This window comes from Euphorbia lathyris, chromosome 7 (assembly GCF_963576675.1).
Source record: "Euphorbia lathyris chromosome 7, ddEupLath1.1, whole genome shotgun sequence".
NCBI classification, from domain to species: Eukaryota; Viridiplantae; Streptophyta; class Magnoliopsida; order Malpighiales; family Euphorbiaceae; genus Euphorbia; species Euphorbia lathyris.
The window spans coordinates 49,004,941-49,029,555 of NC_088916.1; the positions used below are offsets into that span (position 1 = coordinate 49,004,941).

The 24,615-nt window shown below is 36.9% G+C and overlaps 1 protein-coding gene across 3 annotated transcripts; it reads left to right on the forward strand.

Moving 5' to 3' along the window:
* Positions 1-18,392: 18,392 nt before the first annotated feature.
* Positions 18,393-24,253, forward strand: LOC136201148 (probable E3 ubiquitin-protein ligase RHG1A). 3 transcript variants are annotated; one of them, XM_065991735.1, is made up of 7 exons: positions 18,393-18,628; positions 18,746-18,782; positions 19,840-21,614; positions 22,575-22,628; positions 23,425-23,523; positions 23,612-23,752; positions 23,851-24,253. In XM_065991735.1, exons 3-7 carry the CDS (start codon positions 19,926-19,928, stop codon positions 23,980-23,982), a joined length of 2,115 nt encoding a protein of 704 aa, XP_065847807.1. In that variant the 5' UTR covers positions 18,393-18,628; positions 18,746-18,782; positions 19,840-19,925; the 3' UTR covers positions 23,983-24,253. The 3 variants fall into 3 exon arrangements, with proteins under 3 accessions (XP_065847807.1, XP_065847806.1, XP_065847808.1); XM_065991734.1 differs by having other exon boundaries at positions 18,394-18,782; XM_065991736.1 differs by having other exon boundaries at positions 18,394-18,782; positions 22,578-22,628.
* Positions 24,254-24,615: the final 362 nt, after the last annotated feature.

Sequence of the window (24,615 nt, forward strand, 5' to 3'; positions counted from 1 at the left end):
ATGCCAATTTCCCCAAGAAATAGCAACCTTAACATCTCGGTGAATGGTAACTCTCCGGGGGCGGAGAGCTCGGTACCGAGCAAGGGGATGACTTGGGCGGACCAAATGGCGCTGGAGGAAGGAGAGTGGCAGGAAGTATCAAAAACAAAGAAAGCTAGTTCAGACTCAGGATCGTCGAAAACAGCAACCCGTACTAAACGGGTCAGCAAACCACCGGTACGTTTTAAATGAAAGTTTTGTTCTGGAATTACCGCAGGATCCATAACTCAGAAACCGAGCGGTTCCTATATAATTTGTGTACAAAGCACAAGCCGGATTTTTTATGTATAGCTGAGCCTATAGTCAGCAGAGATGTCGTAAATGATTCTTTTTGGAACAATATCAGTATGTCATACCTAGCTTCTAATCAGCGGGATAGGGAGACTTTATGGCTATTCAAGTCGAACAGTTTGAGCTCCATTACTTTGGTTATTACCACACATGAACAGTTTATTTTATTGTATTGTTCTAATTCCACCTCAAATCAGTATTGCTGTTTCGTCTATGGTAGTATTTGGGCGAATCGTCGGAGGGATATGTTTGGGGAAATCTCACAGTTGTATAGACAGAATCAGGGACAATGGTTAATCATAGGTGACTTCAACGCCATAACCGGTGCACATGAGAAGACGGGCCGTCCACCCGCTGTGGGTCCTTGCCGTGACTTTAGAGGCTTCCTCGAGGCGGATGGCTGGATTGATGTTTCAGCCGCTGGGCCGCGTTACACCTGGTGCAACGGGAGAAGGGGCTCAACTAGGGTAAACAGCAGACTTGACAGAGTTGTGATCTCGGAGCAGTTAAATAACACCTGGGATTGTCATAGCACGGTCCTAAACAGGCTTCACTCAAACCATCATCCAATTCTCTTTTCCTATGTGATGAAACCCTCGTCATTCAAGCGGTTTCGTTTTTAGAAAATGTGGACACATCACCCAGAGTTCAGACAGTTGGTTAGCGATTACTGGCTCAGCCAGCACCCCAGACTAGCTCCTATGCACCTCATTTGCCACAAGCTCAGGGGTCTCAGGCCTATCCTCCGCTCTTGGAATAAAATGGGGTTTGGACATCTTGATAAAAACATTGAAGATTGTGAGAGAGAATTGCAGGGAATTCAGACGGAGTTATCAATTGACTCTAGCCCGGGGAACCTTGAAAGGGAAAGAGTTGCTCAGTCCAATTTGGAGGAGCATATGCTCCGGAAGAAAGTTTACCTCAAAGAGCATAGCCGTATTAGATGGTTGGAGGTAGGGGACCGCAATAGTGCCTTCTTCCACCAAACAGCGGCGCGACGTCGCGCCTCTAAAGGCATGTCGGCGCTGGAAGTAAACGGCGAATTGGTAAACGATCCTAATATTATATCAAATACGGTTATTGTATACTATGAAGATCTCTTCAAAAATCCGATGGGCCCCTCCGGCCTGACCGACATTCACAGACTGATCCCTCGGTTGGTCACTGATGGAGATAATGAATCCCTTCTCAGACGACCCGATACTTCTAAAATCAAAGCTGCTGTTATGGCAATGGATGGCTCTAGCGCCCCGGGTCCGGATGGCTTCACAGGTCAGTTTTTTCAGTCATGCTGGGATATTGTTGGCTCTGATGTGTGTACCTTGGTCTGCTGGTTCTTTGATAACGGGCTGATTGACGCGGGATTAAATTCTAGTCTGATGGCTCTAATCCCGAAGATGGAAGGCGCTATTCGGTTCGATCAGTTTCGACCTATAGTGATGAGTAATTTTTGTTACAAGTCGATCACAAAAATTATTGCTGACATGCTTGCCCCGGTGGCCAGATGGATTGTATCGGATAACCAATTTGGTTTTCTGCAGGGGCGCAAGGTTCAACAGTGCATTGCGGTTGCATCAGAAGGGGTGAACTGTATTAATAAGCGTTGTTTCGGAGGAAATATGGCGTTTAAGGTCGACATCAAGAAGGCTTTTGACACATTAGATTGGAATTTCCTGCTTGAGGTATTAGACTCGTTTGGTTTCTCACTGAAGTTCAGGGATTATATTCTAAACTTGTTATCTTCTGCAAGAATATCTATTATGACCTCACAGGGACCAAGGGGTTACTTTGCTTGCTCCCGGGGAGTGCGTCAGGGTGATCCACTTTCCCCCATCCTCTTTGGGATTGCGGAGGATTACTTAAGCCGGCTTATATCAAGCTCAGTGTCGGATGGTTTGCTATCGCCGATGCAATATACCAGGGAACTTCCTTTTCCTACACATTTACTTTACGCAGATGATGTTATCATTTTTTGCAAAGCCACGATTGCTAACGCAAACGCCCTTGGTGGAATTTTCACAAATTATGGGCTGTTATCAAGACAACTTATCAACTGGCAGAAATCGGAATCATACTTCGGTGATTACGTAACTGCGCAGCGGCGTCTGCGGCTAGCTGCGGTAACTGGTATCAGGATCGACTCTCTCCCCTTCAGATATCTCGGGGTTCCTCTGTTCAGGGGGCACCGAAGCGCTGGCACCTCGAGGCTCTCTGTGATCAGATATCCGCTAAATTTGCTAATTGGAAGGGCTCTTCCCTCTCTATGACTGGACGGTTTACCTTGGTTAACTTTGTGATTACAGGAACACTTACTCATTCCTTCTCGGTTTACAAATGGCCACATGGTCTCTTGAAAAGCCTCTCTACGCAGATGCGGAATTTTGTCTAGAGTGGTAGTATCCTCTCGCGAAAGCTCGTTACGGTGCCTTGGTTTATTTGTTATAAACCGTTACAGGCTGACGGCCTTGGTATTAAAGAATTAGCAATATTTAACACTGCTTTGTTAGGGAAGCTGGCTTGGGGATTGGTTTCGGAGAATTCTCCTTGGCTGAGGCTAATTCGGTCACGGTTCCTCTCTCCGGGTGGAATTCTAAAAGCCCAGGTGGCAATGTCGACGATATGGCACTCGGTTAAGCCAGCTTACAGGTTACTATGAGAGCATAGTACGTGGTTTATAGGGGATGCCTCTAACCTCAACTTCTGGACATCAGAATGGATCACCCCCACGATTGCAAGCAGGCTTGACATCCCGCTGTCTCTGTAATGAGGGCTGACGCAACGGGTTGATGAGTTTCTGATCGGGGATCACTGGGAGAATCTGGACCATTTACCGGAGGAAACTGTGGCTGCAATTGAACGGGTTAGACGGATTAGCTCGGTTGACCAGTGCATATGGAGGCCGGCGGATAAAGGGATCTTCAGCTCCAAGCTTTTCTATAGGTGGTTGGGTGAAGAAATGCCTCCGGATACGGGGTTTCGGCTCCTATGGAACAAATTTGTTCCACCTACACATTTGTTTTGCGCTTGGAGAGCGTTCTGGGGTTATTTGCCAACCCATGACATGTTACAAAAGCGGGGCTTAACAGTGGTCTCCAGATGCTGCTTTTGCGAGGAACACTTTGAAACATTACAGCATATCCTGATCGAGTGCAAATTCGCCAAGGCACTATAGCAAAGCATCTCATCGCTGTTCGGAAGAAGATTACACATCGATGGTGCGTACAAGGATTTAATTCAGTGGGCAGCGAGGCAACGGTTCAGCTCGCAGATTAAGGTACTCTGGATTAGTGCAGTCATTCACTTGTCGTGGGTGATCTGGTACCTTCGCAATGAGTGTATGTTTAACGATATTAAGCCTAGCATTCATCACGCCTTAAAGCTGCTTTGGGACAACATACGCAGGTCTGATCATTTCCGTCTTGGTATAGTTTGGAATTCTTCTATGGAGCTGGCTATTCTACATAATTTAAATATCTCGCCTCACTGCTCGCGCGCCCCGAGAGTAATCGCGGTTCGATGGACGCCGCCACCAACGGGTTGGATAAAGGCTAACTGTGATGCCTCGGTTTCGGGATCTTCTGCAGGCTGCGGTGGAGTTTTCAGAAATGAGTTTGGTCAAGTTCTGGGCTGTTTTGCTGCTACTGCGGCAGATCTACTGGTTCACTTGGAGGAACTTCGTGTTGCATTAACAGCGATCCGTTTAGCAGGGACTCATGGCTGGCGTAATTTCTGGTTGGAAAGCGACTCCACCTACGTTGTCTCCCTGTTCAGGAGCCCGCAGGTGGTTCCATGGATTTTCCAAGAGGATTGGAATCACTGTCAACAGATTATATCCGGAATGGGGTTTGTGGTTGCTCATACGCTGAGGGAGGGTAATCGCGTCGCTGATGCATTGGCCAATCACGCTAGACTTGGCCACTCAAATACGTGGTGGGATGATTATCCTTCTTTCTGTAACAGTCTAGTTTTAGCCGATCTGGTAGGTAGAGATAATTTTCGGTTTTCTTAACGCCCTTGGCTGAACCTTTTGTATTCTTTCATTTTTTATTTATTTATTAATTCATTCGGGTCCCTGGCCTCGGGTTCTGGGAGTGCCAGCATAGCTGGATGTTCAGGATTCGGGTCTCAGTCCCCCGCTTCCAATAAAAAAAAAAGTTTTAGTTTTTAGTTTGTTATAGTTTTATTGATAAAAATAATAAGTTTTTGTTTATAGTTTGTTATAATTTTTTGGTTTTCTACATAATTTTATCACATTTGGAAAAATTTCATATTATCAATTCATATAAATTAAAACTCCAAAAAATTATTATATTATCACATTATCAATTCAATTAAAATCCCTAAATAGGAATGAATTAAAACACATACAATAAAAAAAAAAAATATCAAATCAATTAAATATTAAACCCCTAAAATTTATCACATTATCAATTCAATAAAAAACCATAAAATTTATCACATTGTCATATTATTAATTAGAATTCCTAAATATCACACTATCAATTCAATTCAATTCAATGAAAACACATAAATCAAAACCCTAAAATAAATAAAAAAAAACTAAATCAAAACCTCTAAATATCATCAATTCAACATTATCAATTTAGTTAAATCAAACTCTAAAATAAAACCCTTAAATTAAAATTCATAAACGCTTTCAAAAAATTAAAATCCATAAACATCGATTCAATTCAAAACCCCTAAAATCAAAGTAACAATTATAAAAAAAAAACTTTAATTACTTACCTCAAAAGCTTAGCAAGTTCGGTGGCGTTTCTCTTCCTTTATTTCTAAGTCCAAGTCCAACTGACATTTGGTCGATAGTTGGGAGCGGAAGAAAATCAAAACGACGCCATTTTGAGTGAGATCTATTTTTAAAAAATAAAAGAATAAGACGGAAAAAGAAGATGGGATCACGGTTGGGGAGGCTCCCAACCATAGCGGATTCTGACCTCCCAAACTGAAACAATTTTGTACATTTTTTCTTGGTTATATGTAACTATATTAGTAATACGATAAACATTTTAGACACATTGATAAAAAAATGTGGTTAACTTGTATGTGTCAGACTTAATTGTTAGTATTTTAACAAGTTTTTAGGAACCGTGTTAGTGACACATTAAAAATCTTAGACGTAATTGATATTTGGAAGTCCGATATAACAGTTAATAACAGTCAAATCAGATTTTTCAAAATTTCGATAATGTAAGGCTAAAATTGATCTTGTTTGTTAAGATTGAATTTGCACAATTTCATACGTAAGAGCTAAGTTTGCACATATTTAAAACCGTTAGAGCATCTTTAATGATTGGAGGGTTTTGAACTTCTCAACCATCACATCACCAAATAAAAAAATATATTATAATTAAAAACACTTTTCATAAAAAAAAAATCAAATATTCTTGCTATTTGTATTTATATGCAAATTCTTAGTGGATTGAAAATCAGAAAAAGAGAATTGAATCCAACATTCTACACACACCAAATAAAAATAAAGAATCCATTAAATTAATTAATAATGGTAACACGTTTTTATAATTATTGAAAAATAAAATTAAAAAAATAAATAAAAACTTAAAAAAAAATGAGATCGAAGAGAGTTGAACATAGAACCTCTTAAATAGAAATAAACATTTTTAATCATCTCATCTACCTTTAAACATTGAAATAATACTACATAGATTCAAATATAATTTTCCGTAAAATATTATCGGACACTATTACTAAAAAAAAATTCTCAATTCTCCGACGGTCTGCCGGAACTCGAGCCTACCCCAACCCCCGAGTTCTGCCTTGGCTAAAAGAGACCACTAAAGATGCTTTTTTAGGTTTTGCCTAGAACAAGGGTATAATTTATGCTTCAACAGTTTTAGTTATTATATGTCGGTAACAATTTTATTTAAGTTACCTAATTGAGCCAATTTTATTTAAGTTATATGTCAGTAACAGTTTTTGTTTATCGGATGTGAGCAAATTATTATCCACTGGCATTTGGTCTAGTGATACTAATTTTTACTGGTCTAATATGGGTTGAATCCCATCACTTGTTAGAAAAAACAAAAAAAAAAAAAAACTCATCTACTATTTAATGTAAAAAAAAATGAGTAAATTATGTTTTTTTTTTAATGGTAGCAACTCTAAAGTCACTCCCATTTTTAATGTAAAAGTGATGGGTAATTTGGTTAATTAGGCAAACTCAAATTGGGAGAGTTGGGCAAAGGCGTTGGGCGTAGGAATGGGTTAAAAGCATAATTGTGTGGGCGAAAAGTCAAAAAAAGAGGCAAAAACATGTAATTAGGAACCGTTTGAAAGCATGGGAATTGGCATCACTCGCATAAACAACGTTTGGTAGTGGAGGATGATGGGCTTTGGCGTTTTGTTTCAAAGAAATGAGTTGAGTGGCCTGCCAGAATAATGAATAATAAAATAAAGGTTATCTTAGCATTGAAATGTGGGATTAATTTAGATTAATTAGTGAATGTGGAGAATCAATGAATGGACATGTACATATAACTCTTCCAACAATTAATAAAGCAAAGCAAATAGCTTTAATAGGTCCATAGATAGATGTAGACACCAAGCGTAGGAGAAAAGTTCATAAAGGAGGTTGGGAGAGGGATAACTTGCTAGCTATGATACTTTCTTACTTTCAAGACATTTTTTTGTCTTTGTTTTCACACCTCTTTTAAGCTAACTAATAAATGCCATGTAACCTACAACGTTTGAACACTAAGAAAACTAACTTAAATTACTCCTTTTTATTTATTTATAGTAGAATATAGATATTTCATTATAATGGGGCTAAAAATACATTCATTAACTCCTTAAACTTTTACCAATTAAAACCGGAGATAAAAGTTCATGTACTTTGCCCTTTTACTAACATAAAAGTTTATTAATTTTTTATCACTCCAGTAGTAAGTATAATATCTCATTATAAAACTGGGAGAAATGATATTAATGTGAAAGGATCTTAAGTTGAGCTTCTCAATGAGTTATGAGTCAGTGGATCGCTTGAGATGAAAACAGAAAACAAGTTAAAGAAGAGGAAAAAAACCAATGACTTCATTCTAATGTATAATTTAGCTGATCTTTAGAGGAGAAGAATAGGAAAAAAAAGAACTTTAGGGTTCTGTAATGGTGTACTTCATTGTGCAACTATCTTATTCTTATTTATAAGATACAAAAGGGTAGTTTGGGACTGTCATTGGAGTATGTGTCCTAGTTGGTATCAAAGACACACATGGAGACGTAAGGATGAGTATATCTTGTGGTGGGCTACTAGGATTTGACGCTTTCTAACTACAAGTCGTGTGTTAGAATGATGAAGACTTTATTCAACAGACTGTGGGTAGCCTTCTCTTTCTCTTATGATATTTATCAAATAGAACTACTAAGGTATAAGGTAAGCAATATGGCAATACTAAGGTATAAGGTAAGGAGGCAATCAGTTACTACAGGAAGAAGTGTAGCGTAAATAAGAAATATTGGATTCTTAGCTAAGAGAGACTTGGCTACCTCGAAGGATAAAGCTATTATCAATGTATGGGCAAAGAGAGAGAGTTAGCGGAACATATGAATATTCGTACTCTTACACTTATTTGTACTCTACATCTACTTCTTCGTAATAAGATAAGAAGAATGAGTAATAGCAAGCATATTCTCAGTCTTTAGCTTACATCAGCCACTACCTTCAAAAGTTCTTTCTTCTTCCGTCTTTACATCAGACACTACTTTCATAAGTTCTTTCAGATTCTCTAAGTTCAACTTGTTATCTTTAACACAGGATATTCGATGTGTTCAAATCGATGTTAGAGTTTAGGAAGTAGAAAAGTCGATCTTTGAGTTTATGTTTTTGACATAGTAAGTAGACTTTCTAAGAAAGCAACCAAATGACTTATTAGTAACCTATCGTGATAGATATGAAACACGTGTATACCAACTCAAAGGTTTGGGAAATGGCTTAACTGAAAAGGCGTACGGATTGATGACATTTGTTCATGTTGCGGGTGGTGTGCTTCTTTCATGGTCCACGTGTCAAGGCGAATACAACTTCCTTGAATGTGTGCTTATTGGTCCACGTGTTTGATACAAATCCTCATGCATGGGATCAACCATATAACTTAACCATCGAGGAGTTGTTGGCTTTGATTGATAAGTACCTAGAGCTTCAGAACATGGAGGTGCATGGTCAATCTAAGATCAATGTAATGACTCTAGACTAGATGGGCGTTTTGGACTCTTCATTTTGCTAATGAAGTGGGTATGAGATTTCCCCTCCCACATTACATCATGGATATCCTTCATGATTTTAACCTGAGCCCAAGGTAAATATTTCCTAACACTTGGCTGTAGCATTTGGCCCTTGCGAACATTTGCGAGGACTTGGGCCTTATGCTAACCAGAGCCGTGTTTTACAAGTTCTAAAGATTGATGATGTCTGCTAGTGGAATATGGGCTCTCAAAAGGACACCTTTTTACTTAAGAAGAAAAGCAACATTAAAGGTTTCAAACCTATATGGTTGTGGGCCAGGGAAAATAAAGATGCCTCTCTTAGCCTTTATTCGAAGGATTTTCCATTCAACGAATCTCGATCATAGTAGTAGTGAGTCATAAAAGAAAGAAAGGAACCTTATTTCGAAGGAGGAAGAAGCTTTGGAAGAGATCCTTTCTTTTTATAGTGAGTGCCATTGGAAGGACGTGGTGTACTTGATAGAGGTGAAAAATCCTTATATTTTAGTACGGTTTTAGGGATTATTTCTTGTCTTTTATTATCTTTTTATTTGCTTTAATATTAATTTATTTTTGTTTTTTCTATTTTATATTTTGAATTACTTTTTGGATAAATTGTAAAAACAACCCATGTGGTTTCATGCATTTCATAAAAAAACCCATGTGGTTTGTTTTTACCAAAAAAAAAGGACCGTGTTATACGCCGTTACCTGAAAAACGGAAAATGGCTTAACACCGTTAAATTGGCTGACGTGGCAAAGGGTAAAACTGGAAAAAATTAATTTTTATTCTTCTTCTTCTTCTTCTTCTCCTCCTCCTCCTTCTTCTTCTTCTTCCTCCTCCTTTCTTTTATTCTTCTTCTTCTTCCTCCTCTCTCTCTTCTCTTCTTCTTCCTCCTCTCTTCTCTCCTTCTTCTTTTTTTTCTTCTATTTTTTTAAAAAGTTTTGATTGAAGAAATCTGGAAATTTCCAGATTTCTGAAGTATCGAACCTTAAAAGAAGAAGAAGAAGAAAGAGAGAGAGATAAAAAATAAAAATAAAAATAATTTTTTCTGGTTTACCCTTTGCCATGTCAGCCAATTTAACGGTGTTAAGCCATTTTCCATTTTTCAGGTAACGACGTATAACACGGTCATCTTTTTTGGTGAAAACAAATCACATGGGTTTTTTTGTGAAATACATGAAACCACAGGAGTTGTTTTTTGAATTTACCCTTATTTTTTTAGCATTTTGTTAAATATTCCAAACGTTTATCAAGTATTTTTCCATTTTAATAAATTAAATTCTCATATGTTATTTTGAGATTATTTGTACCCAAAATTATGAAATTCTCATACCAAAAAATAAATCAATTTTGATTTGGTAATTTAAAAAGATTTTTGGTAAGATAATTAATTAATTTTGGGTAAATTATCTAATAATATTTTATGATATTATGTGCAAATTTTTAGAGATAAAGATGAAGATTTTTAAGGTTCAGAATCATGGGAGTTTCTCACCAGATTCATTAGACTCAGTTTTTCTGAACAGATTCATTGGACTCATTTTCACTTTCAAATTCGAATAAAAAACATGCAGAATATTTTTGACAAATTATTAGAATTATTTTTAGGCTTTCTTTTTGTATTTTAAATACATTGGGTTTCCATCCCCAAAGTTAAGCATTTCTCAGAGTTAGGCAATTTTAGTTCAGAGTCTGTAATTAGTTTTTAGTTTTAGAATTAGTTTTTGTAAAGAATTAATCAGTTCATAATTAGTTCTTTGCAGATATTGGTTTTTAGTTCATAGATTTTTATTAGTTCATAGTTTTTAATCAGACTGTATTGAATTTCAACAATTAAATTTCAGCCATGGTTATCCATTTTCTATTTTCTTTGTAAGCATCTCTTAATCCAGAGTACATTTTGTAATTTCCTTCCACTTTGAGAATTAATTCATCTTCTTCCATCCTGCCATTAATACCTAAAAAAAAGCTCCATCCACCATTATTCCATAAGTTCTCAAGTTCTCATCTATGAAGAACCCGATATGGGTATGTGTACGAGTACGGATACGACAAACGATATTTCTAAAAAATATGAGATATAGGGATACGTCAAATTTTACATATAATTAATAATATATATCATTTATAATGAAAAATTTAAAAGATACATAAGTATATAAATCACAAATCACATTCATAAAGTCGTTATAAAACCACAAATAATACTCATAAGTCATTATAAAACCACAAATAACATCTATAATATTAACTAATAAGTTGAAGTCGACCAAATTGAAGAAGGCGAAGTCGGACATAATAGAAGACAAAGAAGACTAGAACCAAGAGATTTTTTATTCAGGGTTCCCTCGATGGAAGAGAGAATAAGAAATCAATTTGGGAATTTCTTCCTTTTGTACCTGTATATACATAAACAATGTGTATTGGGGTTAATTTAATTGTAATTCTTATACTTTTTGAGTTTTTTTAAAAAACCCGCATACTTTTGAAGTTTTTTTTTAAAAACCCCCTAAAGTATCCCCGACGTGTCCCCACCATATCCCCTAATTAAAAAGAAAAAAGGGATACTTCCCAGCCGTGTCCCGCACGTATCCCACCATATCCTCGTTGTATCCCCTAATTAAAAAGAGAAAAAAGGGATACTTTCCAGCCGTGTCCCGTACGTATCCCGTTGTGTCCCCATACTCGGAGTGTCGGATGCGCGTATATTGATCTCCGAGAAGTATCAGTGCTTCATAGGTTCTCATTGTTGGTCCCTTATAACGTAACAAGTTAGTTCCAAGGGGGGGATAGGAACTATTTAAAATTTTGGTACGTTAAGGCTGACTTCTTTTTCAATCAAAAGGTTTACACAGCGCGCTGAGTGAATTTAAGACACTAGCTTAGTCAACTTGTGACTAAGTCAGCTTCTTTCCTTGAGTCAGGAAATAGCATTTGAGTTTATTCCTGAACTCAGATACTCAATGCACACAACTCAGTGTGACCTCTTTACTTAGTCAGTTTTCGAGCAAGCAAAATATATTAAAGGAGTTTAAAGGTTAGAAAGATATTACTCATCAGATTTATCCAGGTTCGGCCTCTATGCCTACGTCCTATCCCCGGAACACGTTCCGAGCTTTCGAATTCTCTACTGAGCTCTTTAAAGGTAGAGCACCAAACCTTTTACAACTAGAAGCTGAGTATAACAAGAGTACCTTCCTCTATACCTTTACTCACTCCTATTCTATCGCTGAGTACTATAACCGAGTACTCAACCTCTCCTTTCTATTCTTCTAGAAATGATAATGAGATTGTCCTAAACAAAAATTACTAAGACACTTTAGATGATTGGAAATCACTCTAGACTTTTACACAATAATATGGAAATTGGTGTAAGGTATTTGCTTTGCTTTTTCTCACAGAATCTTCGAGTATGAAATTGGTCAGCGTTTTGACAACTTAAAGTTCTGTATTGATTGAAGCATATGGATGGCCTTTATATAGTGACACTTGAGGCACCTGGTCATTTCGAATTTCGAAATAACCGTTGGAGGGAAACGGCTTCCTGTCGTTGTCACTCTGGGCGTGCTCAGCGTCGTTGGCCAATAGAATTCTTGCATCTTCTGTCTTCGTCAGTCTTCAGCAGAATGTTTCGGTATTTATGGAAAAGTCCATGAGCCAGCTTTCTGCGCCTTCTGATCTTTTCCCAAAGTAGAAATACTTTGTCTGGAAGTTGAACATTCTCTGCCGCTGTCCAGACTGCTTTGTCGTCCAACTCAGCAGCTTCGTCTTGAAGCTTTTGCCACGAAGGCTTCTCGATCCTTCTCTTGCTGAGTCGTCGTTTTGGTTGATACGGTTTCGTTTTGAACTTCTAAGCCGAATGGTGTTGATGTGTTGACTTGGTCTTGACTTCCACTTTATGGGCCTTTGGGCTTTTTAATCTCAATGTCTTATACACAATTAAACTCAACATTGAACAAACACATTAGTGTAAATAACTCAAAGCATTATAAATCTAATGTGTTAGAATATTTTTATCATAACTTAAATAATTTTGTCAAATCAAAATCATGTGGAAAGATGTTTCAACACTCATCCATGCCAAGTTCAGAAAGACAACTGCTTGAGTCGACAAGTTTTAAAAGGGATTTTTACTCTCTTATTTCTGTTTACTTTTATAGATCTCTCTATGAATTTGAATTGGTTGTAATAATGTGACTTTAATTTTCCATGTTTAAATATAAATATCAATTCAATTTAGTTTTCATGTTTATGAGTTCTTTAATGTCTACCTAACATATTGATTGAATCATTCAGAAGTTCCAATATTTTATAGGTTCATATTGTGAGTCTAATTCGACTGTCTATGTTGGAGACTGTATGTATTGACGATGCCACAGTAACAAACCCAAATTTCTGAACCTTTAGAGTTAGTCACAGCTTGTAATAAAGAAATTGCGTGCTAAGTACCCTAAGAGGATAAGTTGGTTCAATCTTTAGGTATGTTTATGCCATATCGAATTCCTTCTAATCATAAATGGAATGATGTTTGAATATTTGTTTTATCGTACCATTATCTTTTTCACTATTGGGAATTTATAAATTGCTATAGATCACCATAGGAGTAGATTAATTTAAAAACAAAACCCAAAATCAATTTACCTATCTCCTAAATAACGATCCAACACCTAGTAGTCCGGTACTTGCGTTATAAATCATGTGGATTCGATACCCGGACTTTCCAGATTTATTACTTGATAACAATGGGGTACACTTATTCCTCAGCGAGCCTTTGAGTGCCAGCTCGGGGCGCATCAGTGCCATTGGGAGGACATGGTGGACTTAATTAAATGAAGACTTATTGCCGCTCTTTGAGGCCATATCGAAGAGTTGATTTTATCAAGCAAGGAGGGATACATTTAGCTCATTAGAGATGATAAGCATTTTAACTTTATTTTGTTTTCTTTTGGGTGCAAGTATGCCTCTAACCTAAAAATTTGTTTTTCCATGTTAGTGATGAAGGAACAATAAAAGGATGTCAGATTCGATGTAGAAAGTGTTAGACCCGTGACTTCTTCGGCTGGTGTTGGGAATTTTGTTGCTGGACACCAGGATTTTGATGGTGTTCGAAAGAACCATCAAAATCGGAGGTCGAAAATGTCATTTTTAGAAGCCGAAATGATCTAAACTACATTCGTGTTAGAGGAAATTCTACCCCTAACTAGGTGGTGGCCGATCGGCCACTATCGGGAAGTTACAACGATTTTTCTGTAAACTATTGTAACTTACCCATTAACCCCACTAATTTAGAATATAATGGTTAGATGGGTTAAAAAGATCAGAAACTGTCATTTTGAGGGGGGAACCATATGTGAGAGCTTGAGAAAGATACAAAAAGTTATAGAGAGATAGAGAGAAATAGGTAAGAGAAAGTGAAGAACAAAGCTTCTTCTTCATCTTATTCAATCCAAATCATTCCAAAACACACACAAATCATCCCCAAGCCATCCTAAACATCAATTAAGATAAGAATTAAGAGTTTAAAGAGAGGTTTCTAGAGATAAAAACACTTGAAAGTGAGTGAAAGTGTATGAAAGTGAGTGAAATCCATGACTTCTCTCATTGATTCTCGGGTAATCACCCAATTCAGCATCATAATCCTTCTAAGAAGTAAGGAAATGGATTAAATCAATCATTTAAGATCAATTCAATCATGTTCCAGTCCAATTCCATCAATTTGGGATTCTGTTCGCGAGTTTCAATTGCATCTATGTTCATCTGCATTCGTGAGTCTACCTCTATGCAAAGTCGGATTATAGCGCTAAAGGTAACGCTCTGAAGGGTTTAAAATCCTTCCGTTAATTATGCAAATTGATTTTAATTCATTTAAATTCAATGTAGTTTCAGGCAAGAAAGAAGAATTCGGTAATTCCGCCTCCTTTTGTTTTCTTCCGGGTTGAGTCTGTAATTTCATATTTTGGTAAATTTACAATACAGTAGGCGTAAACAGGCGTATAAATGCTCAGACACATAAAATGAAATTAATTAGGGGTTAGGAGTATTTATAGAATAAATATTAAATTTGCTAGAATAGGTAGATATAAATCATGGATCGAATGCATGCTGATGTGATTAGACAACATGATTGGAATGAGTCTTAATTGATCGAGTCCACTGTCATAGTTAAATCCGAAAGATAGGTCCCAACGTCCCGCAACTAACGTTTATATATCTTGTAAGTTTAATAGCTTTATTTCATAGGGCTAGATTGGTTGTATAAGCATTTGTGCGATTTTGAAATGTAATTTATTATTCAGTATTTATTTATCGCTTTTGTGTGATGAATGATTTTAAACTGAAAATGAATTAGATTATAAATGATATTATTAACAGAAGTCAAGTTTATGAATTTATTAATCAAACACTAACCTATTAAAAAAAACTCTGAAGAGATGACATAGTGTGAGCCCGTATGTCATCTAATTTATATTTTTCCGAATATTAATCCTGGGTGGTGACTCTCACATATCAAATTACCCTAAAAACATAATAAAAAGGTTTTGTTTTTTTATAACAAGATCTCATATTATATCAAGAACTATCCAGGTTTACAATTGATAAAAGAAAGCTAGGCACTTCTTCCATAAGTAATTGGTTCAGTAAGCGAAGCTCCCCACTTAGCAAGTTCATGAGCCACCTGATTAGCATCCCCTTTGACAAATGAAAACTGTAGCTGCTGGAACTCCTTCCCGATGTCAACAATATCTTCCAAGATGAACTTTAGCTCTGTCGAGACCTCAGTTTTCCCTAGGATCGAATCTACAACGTTTTTTACGTCAGATTCAACAATTAAGTCCACAAAACCAGCATCCTTTGCAATTCTCAAACAATCTCTAATAGCAATTGCTTCCGCACCAGAAACCGACAGACAAGCTCCCATCGGAAAACCTGCAGACATCATAATCTCTCTTTTATCGTTCCGAACAATAGCTCCGGCCCCACAATGCTCCCCTTTTGAGCCAAACGACGCATCAACATTCAGTTTCAACCGTCCTAATGGTGGTAGTAGCCATTTTTCCACCCCTGTGTGTATCCTTTCCCCAGCAGCAGCATCCGCCTCCTGCTCCTTACCTGTCCATTCTATCAGCAGCCCCTGTACTCTCTCTGCTGTACTAATATTATTCAGAACCTCCGCATTATGATGGCGTTGGTTCCGATCATACCATAAGAGCCACAAAAAAATAGCAAAGAATTTTACCTCCTCCTTCGAAAGGGAATTAAAAACATTATTAATCCAATCAAGAGCATTATGTCCTTGGATTTTATCAACATGACCCCCATACGGAAATGTCCTCCATTGTTCCTTAGCTTTTATACAACTTTTGAATACATGTTCCTCGGTTTCCATCATCTCACCACATCCACGGCAAGTCGTATCCACCTCAACATGTCTTTTAAGTAAATTAGCCAGACAAGGCAATGATCCATTGCAACATCTCCATAAAAAATGCCTAATTTTGACAGGTACAGGGAGGTTCCAAATTTTTCGCCAAATGGAAAGAGCACCCTCAAAATGTTGAAGCCTGCATTCCTCTTCCCCGTCTCCCCTGCTCAGCAAGATGATAACCTGATTTAATAGAGAACTCACCCGATTTGGTGAACGCCCACACCAGCTGGTCACTTGGTCTACGATAGCTAAGCAAAATTTTGATGATTTGCCTTGCATCCTCCTCAGTAAAAATTCTCTTTATAAGCTCTTCTTTCCATCGACCACTCGCAGCGTCAATTAAACAGTTAACACGGGCCTCCGGGGGAGGAAATTTAGTCACCAGGGGACGCATACAGGGAATCTCAGGAACCCATCGATCATGAAGGATTTTGATGCTCTTTCCATCCCCAACCTTCCAACCAATCCCTTCTTTTAACAGAGTAACCGCTTCCATTAGCCCTCTCCAGACATAGCTAGGACCATTTCCCATCCTTGCTGCAAGAATAGAATCGTTCACATAATATTTGCCTCTAAAGACCTAGGCACATAACGAGTTCGGATAAAGCAGGAGTCGCCAGCACTGCTTAGTAAGCATTGCTAAATTAAAAGATGAGAGCCATCAGAATCCAATACCTCCTTCCTCCTTAGCTTTGCACAACACATTCCAATTCAGCCAATGCATCGCCCTGTCAGAATCTCCCGCTTTCCACCAGAAACGTCCCACAATACTCTGTAGTTCGTTGCAAAAATTATCAGGTAAACGGAAACATCTCATCAAATAAGTTAAGTAATACATGTACCGGAAAGAACACGCCAAATGTCGTCCTTAAAAAACGTTAAGTAACGATGTAAATGTAAAAATAGATACTTTCCAGTTAAAAGACTGAGCGTTCACACACATGTTTGGCGTCCTTAAAAAACGTTAAGTGACGGTGTATTGTAAAAATAAACATTTTCCAGTTAAAAGACTGAGCGCGCACACACATGTTTGGCGTCCTTAAAAAACGTTAAGTGACGGTGTATTGTAAAAATAAACATTTTCCAGTTAAAAGACTGAGCGCTCACACACATGTTTTTTTTTTTGTATTTTACTCTAATAATAATAATAATAAAATTGCTTTTATATATTTATTTACTTGTTTGCTTGGATAAAAATTAATTAAATTTTATAAATTTCAATCCATAAAAAAATAAAGTATATAAATTGGGAGTTCCCCCTTACATTTCAAATATTTGTCACTTTAGTTCCAATGTAATTTTTTTTCTATTTTTCCTTTATTAATAAGTTTAATATTAATGGTACTTTTTGTTATTTTAAGTTTTAAAAACATTAAGAGTAGTTCAATTTAATTAGTGATGAAAAATGATGACCATTAATAAAAGAGATATAAATATTTTAGTCAATCTTCTCACAACTGAATGCAAATCAATTATTTGTTTAATATTTGTAATTTGGTCAAATGTTACCGTTATTTTAAAACGGAACACGACACATCAATAAAAATTAATATTTCATTATGAGAAATTAACAAAATTAACAAGTCTAACATGTTATCAAAAACTAACACCATTAATCAAATTCCATAGTTTTATTATTTGAGAGTTTGTGTGATTTTCTTTGAACAATATTCCATATTTGAATACCTTTATTATAGTCTTCAACACCTTGATTCGAATTCTCCTAATTATCCGTTACTTTGATCTAAACATGTTTAATTCGAATTGTCCTAATTATCTGTTTTAACATTTTAAATTAAAAATAGTAAATATGAACTGTTAAACCGAAGGCAGACCGAAACACAAACAGTCGACCCATAAAAGAATTAAAAAAAAGTGAAAAGATTAGGCGGAACTAGGTAGATGAATTTGCTCATAACTCTCAATTAAATTTTAACCCCTAAAAAACACCCATAAAAAGGATAGTCAAATAAGCAATCAGATTTTAGGTGAAGGAGGAAATCTAAGTCATCTAACAGTGGGTCCCGATTAATTATAACCACGGCACGTGTGCTAAATTAGAAGGAAGGACTCGAAAATTAAAATTAAAAAAGAGAGCAGAGCAAAGAAGGAGAGGAGAGGCATGTGAGGCGCTGGCTTGGCGTGAAGAAGATGGGAACAAAGAGCGGGTGGGGATGCCTACGCCGCACGATTTTTTTATTTTAATTTTTTGAAATTTAAAATCTAGAGAGAGGGAGAAAAGGTTAAAAACAGAAAGAAAAGCACAGTAAAAATGTGGAAATGCAAAGCGGCCCAATAGGCAACCTTAATGTCAACAATAGCAAATGGGGGAGGGAACAAGAGACACATACACCTTTTTTTTTTTTTTTGGTTAATGGTTGAATGAATGTGGATACCTTCTTCTCTCTTTCTTCCCAAACTTGTCTTTTTTCTTCTTCAATATTATTCAATTCTTTGTTTGGAAACTGCTCTCTCGTATGACCATTTAACTCTTTCTTTGGGTCATTTCGTAAATTAACCATTACTCCCCCCTTCCCCTCTCTTTTAATCTCCTCTCTCTCTTTTCTCTCTATTCCCTCATTTCATATCTTCTTCCTCTCTCTCTCTCTCTATCTCTCTCCATTTCTCTCTTTTCTGGTGGGTTTTTTCTTGCCTTCTCCTCTCTTTCTTTTCTCAAGAAAGAGTTGGAAGCTACAATCTCCGGGGATGTACTGATTATCTGCTGCTTTTTTTTTATTTATTTTGTTCTTGCAGGTTGTTAGATCGATCAAGGGTTTCTCTTTGTTGTTAGGTAAGCTCTTTGGATTTTTTTTTTTTTTTTATTTTATTTCCGTCGCTTGATCGGATGTTGATGAGATAGGGTATGCTTGGTATTTATGTTGTTTATTTTTTTTTTTTTTTTTTGTTTATTCTCTTTCATTTTCTGTAAGGAGGTTTTGGGTGTTCTTCCATTTTGTTGATTTCAAAAAAAAAGTTTTTTTTTTCTTTTTAAACCTGTGGTTTCATTTCTAAGAGATTCTTTTCCAAGTCGATCGGCTCCTGGGTTTCCCTGTTTGACTGTATGTTGATGGAGTGAGCATAAAAATGTTTTACCTTTGAATCTGAATTTCATTTTTTTTTTCCTTTCCATAATAGGAAATTAGCTGGATTTTTCATCTGTCTAATGCGTTTTTATAAAAAAAAATCGATTTTTTTTTTGTGGTTGATGGTTGGATTTATTACCATTGAAGGCTGTAATTTTTTTCTCAATGAACTTTGGTTTTGGTTTACATTCCAAAAAAAAGGTGGTTTTGGTTTATATTTGACCATGCTCGTCTGTGATTTTTTGTGCGACTCAATCATCTGTTAATGTCATTGGCATTTTTTGCTTTCATACGGGTGTGAGATTTGTGGTTTAGCTGTATTGTCATTGCACTTTTATATGGTTTTTAAGTTACTGCTGAAAATGCAATGCTGAATGGTAATGCCCAAATCAACTACTCATATTGAGAGATTATAAAGCTCAAATTTCAATAGCAAGGACATCTTGATGGCATTTACTACACTGCTTTGTAGTTCTTGAGATAGAGGATGTACACGTTGTTTATATCTGGCTGGAGAAATCATAATGTGAAGTGAACTTGTTCTTTGTCCTAGTTTCGTTTCGGAGGCAAAATGGATTGTTCTTATTTAGATTTCTATTTGGGGATATGCATGTTTCGTTTATGCATTTTATCTATTTAGGATGTGCATATTTTGTTTATGCGTTTTATCTATTTGGGGATATGTATATTTAGTTTATGCATTTATAGTTTATATCAACTTGTTCAACTATAAATTGATGTTTTTACATTTGTTTTCCATGCCAGATTCAGCAGAAGTGTGCAGGCGGTGTCTGCATTGGGAAATTCCACACTTTTGCTTATAATTTATAAGGTCTATCATAGCAGCCCTGATGCAAGGGCAGAGGGGTATAATTGGTTCCTTGCCTGAAATTTTGGAATTTGACCATGGATCTACATCAGGTAATGCAATCATAGATCAGCAAATTTGCTGGAACATCATGCAAAATCCTGCAGATACCCGATTGGCAGATTTTCTGCTATCACCTAGTCACATAAACAATGCACATATCAATTCTATTGACCAAGAGCGACAGAATTTGACTGGATGGAGTTTGGGTGAACCTAGTTCTAGTGGTGCTCCAAATGAGGCAAGCCGTGAAGAGCAGAAATCAGAACATGCATGGTCAGCATCGACTAGTGCTTGTGCTGTAGCTGGTCCAAGGTTAGAAGAAAGGGGATATGAACCGACCAATATTCTTTCACTAGACAGTGTTAATGTGAACTCTCAATTTGTTCAGAGTTCCAACTCAAATGCAATACCACAAAATCTTAATTTGAATGCAGGATATGTTGGCCATGGTGGTGATAATTGTCAACTCTTGGAAAGCTCTAAGTCTGGAAGAGCAGAAAACGACCGTACTCCTACTGCTAGTGGTTCTGATGCTTTCCTCCATCCTCCAGGAAGTGGTGGATTCATGATGGAGGAAAATGATGGCAGACCAGGTAGCTCATTGGACGGTCGCCGCCAGTCCTGCAAAAGGAAGGCAGTTGAGGGACATATTGGACAATCCTCTATGAGCGAGAGTCCTGGTTTCTTTCAGTGTTCAGAGAATAGTGCATGGTCTGGTGTTCCTGCCCGTTATGATGCAGGCAGTAGTCTAAGTATATCTGCTCCACTAGAACAGGTGAACCCCAGACTTGGACTAGGCCTCAGAGGATTAGCCTCGGATAGCATTCCCGACTCAGCACTGGCAGGACGCCCTGAAGCCTCCCAAAGAAATTTCCGTTTGAGAATGAACCCTTCAAATCAAGATTCTATTCCCCCACCTTTATTTTCTACAGGACATGCTGTTAGGCGTTCCAATATAGCATCTTCCCATCATTCATCAAGACTTCTTCCAACTGAGCATTCTTTAGATTTTAGATCATTGCCAATAGTAGATGCTGCAACTTCTCAGGGTCAGCCTGTGCCTGTTCCTGCATTGCCACAAAATGTGCAGTCCTTTAGGTGGAATGAAAGCTCTAGCTCCAGGAATGCTAACTCATCAGGTTCTGTTAATTTGGGAAATAGAGAGGAAGGCAACTCTAGAGGCGTAACAAGGAACTTGTGGGAACATCCAATGTTTGTACCCACCACTGAGTTGAGATCTTCAGTTAGAAATCCAACAAGTAGAAGCACAGCAGGTGGACACACAAGTGTACCTGGAAGTATTGCTTCTGCATCTCGAACTGGACCAAGTTCAGGTGTTCATCCTTTGTCAGCCCCAACTTGGGTGTCTCATCCAAATCCCCCATCAAGAAATTCACGCAGACTAGCTGAATATGTTCGTCGATCACTGTTTTCTTCTGCTAATGCAGATTCTGCAGGACAAAGCAGTACTCATCTACTGCACTCAGGTGCTCCTGGTTCATCAGAAGATGTAATGATTTCTCCTGGAGTTCCCAACCAAGGGCATCATCGCTCATATCCAAGATCAGCTTCATGGATGGAGAGACAGGGCGATGGTGGACTTGGATTTCCCTATCCATTAAGAACTTTGGCTGCTGGTGAAGGAAGAAGCAGACTGCTTGTATCTGAGGTCTGTATGAGAACTCTCTCTTTCATGTGAACTATTGATGTTTGAAAAAACAAGGAGTTATCTGTAGTAGGAAAATTACCTGAACACTGTAGCAATATTGACTTATTGCTAGAACTAAAAGTAAACAATTGTAGAAGATCTCTGATTATGAGTTGCGATCCTGGTTGCTGGCTACAATTACAAGTCATGGCTATTATGTTATGATTATATGTCTGTGTATCAGGCTCAGGCCTTAGTTGCAATATGAAGCTTTCAACTTTTTGGATGGCTAATCAATAGACAATGCATGGAGTTTTTTCTTCTGACTGCATATTATTGAGCAGTTAATTCTTTTTCAGTTTGAAAAATTATGCATTTGTAGTGAGTTGTGAATTTGATACTTATAAAATCTAGCTTTCTTAGCGAGTATGATTTTAACTTTCAAGGGTCATGTTTGTTTTCTCTTCAGCATCACCTAGTGACCTAAATTTTTGGGCTTTTGAACTTATTTGTCCTGTAAAGGTATACTGCTTTAACAATCTGAGCAGAATATACTTTTCTTTTTTCGCTTCTGTACTTTTTTCTGTGTTACCAAGTTTGAACTTGTGTTGTTTTAATGAAAATGCTTTCCTGGGTAGATTTGCTTCCCCTGTGATTTAAAAGGGTGCTTTCAAGAGTGAATATTTTATTTTTATCAGTCTTTTTTTCTCTACCACTAAATATCTGGAGTCAGTTTTTTTTTATTGTTTTTTTTTATGGGCACTTCATTACTCAAAATTTCAAGCATGTGATTAGGCAAATTGGAGGTTAGACTAGAATGATGATCAATAATGAGATAAATGAGCAGAAGGAAATTGCAATAGGAAAGACGTATGACATTAATAGATGATTGAGTCGCACTTTATTATTTTTTTTGCTACATTGACAAATCTAAAACTAGCATTCTTGTGGAAACTTACACTGCATTTTACATTTCCATAGCAGATTCGCAGTGTCTTGGATCTCATGCGTAGGGGTGAGGGCTTGCGGTTTGAGGTGAGCTTCCCGTTTATGTCCTTTAAATTTCAATAAGCAGATGGGAAGTGCAATTTATTTCATTCTACTACTATTGATTGTTTCTTGCCTGGGGAACTAAAACCATAAATTTTGCTTATATGCAGCTTAAGAAGCTTTGATCTAATTGTTCCTTTTTAACTTTTGTTAAATGCTTAAATTGTAATTTTGATATGGCAAATTATGTATAAAAGGATTATTAAAGGCTTAATGCATATTTACACCTTTAAACTTGTCAAGTTTTGCCTAATGGCACTCTCAACTTTTAAAATATAACACACCTATACTTGGCTTTAAAAATCTATCACACATCTATAGTTTACTTTAAAAATCTATCACACACCTATAGTTGGTTCATTCAGACCTCCTGCACACAAAATCATTGATATGTCATGTTTGACAAATGAGGCGGCATACAGAAAGAACTCACGCCCTTTTCTTTTTTTTCTGTAGCACGCATGCCACCTCATTTGTCAAAGATGATAGATTAACAATTTTATGTGTAGGAGGTTTGAATGAGCCAACTATAGGTGTGTGATAGGTTTTTAAATCAACTATAGGCGTGTGATAGGTTTTTAAAGCCAACTATAGGTTTGTGATAGGTTATTTTAAAAGTTCAGAGTGCCAATAGACAAAACTGCCAAGTTTAAGGGTGTAAATATGCATTAAGCCATTATTAAATTATTGAATATGTTGCTGTGGAAGTTGTGATAGTGAATATTTAGTTGGTTTTGATTGTGAATATGTGATGTATGGCTTACATTTGTATTTGCATCAGGATGTCATGGTTCTCGACCATTCAGTATTCTTAGGATTGCCTGACGTTAATGATAGGCATAGGGAAATGCGGCTTGATGTTGATAACATGTCATATGAGGTAAAGGAGTTGATTTTTTGGCATTTAACATTCTCCACCCGAGATCGCAGGTAACAACGTTCTCAACATCTGTTTTTATGATTTACAGGAGTTGTTGGCTTTGGAAGAGCGAATTGGAAATGTTAGCACAGGTTTGAGTGAAGAAATTATCTCAAAGCAGCTAAAGATGCGTAAATATGCTGCTGTACAAAGAACTGAGGTGGAGACAGAACCTTGTTGTGTTTGTCAGGTAAAAAGAAAAAGGCATCCCGCGTATGTATAGATAGTTTTCCGGTTTTCCCTTAGGCCCTGTTTCAGTTTCTTATACATACGTTTTGGTTGTTGCAGGAGGAATATAAGAATGGTGATGATATAGGAACTCTGGATTGCGGGCACGATTATCACACCGTCTGTATTAAACAATGGTTGATGCTTAAGAATTGGTGCCCAATTTGTAAAACAACTGGGCTTGCTACATGATAAAGAGATGATCTTTAGGGAATAAGATTATGCTAAGAAATCAAGAAAAAAGTGTTAAAATCTTGTTGCTAATTATGGCAATTGGGACGACCCAAAAAGGAAGGCATTATTTATTTTCCCCCCAATATAAGAAAAAAAAAAATCAGATTCCATGGTGGAGCCAGCCGCAACTGTCTGAAGAAAGTGGGAGTCTCGGCTAGTTTTGGACATTTTTCTTATTATTGTTATTGAACCATTAGTTTATGATGTTTATTGGATATTCATTTTGCTCTTTCTTTTTTTTATTATTTTAAAGAAAAATTTACTTTCAGAAACCTTTAAATACAGATAATCTGGTAATCTAATGAAAGGTCAGTAGTTAGCTCTTTCATTTTAATTTTGTAGGGACACAAAGTTATATATATATATATATATATATATATGTACTTTGTGTTTAAAATGGAAGGTGTCAATAGGGTTCTTCCATTTTTGGAAAACATATATATATTGCTAAATAGTGTAAGATTGTCCAGCAGCGGATGTTTTTTCTTTTCTTTCCACCTTTGCAAAATAAGGGAGATGTTGGGAGTCCCCGGAGGACTCTCTGATGATGTATAAGGGAGATGCTTTTATCTTTTTCTTTGCTCTCTGCAA

What these genes read in the sequence shown, in the direction of transcription:
- LOC136201148 (XM_065991735.1), top strand. Translation starts at nt 19,926, where the DNA reads ATGCAAGGGCAGAGGGGTATAATTGGTTCCTTGCCTGAAATTTTGGAA. An exon ending in GCAGACTGCTTGTATCTGAG is followed by an intron (nt 21,615 to 22,574) that starts GTCTGTATGAGA and finishes ACATTTCCATAG; the next exon opens with CAGATTCGCAGTGTCTTGGA. An exon ending in AACCTTGTTGTGTTTGTCAG is followed by an intron (nt 23,753 to 23,850) that starts GTAAAAAGAAAA and finishes TGGTTGTTGCAG; the next exon opens with GAGGAATATAAGAATGGTGA.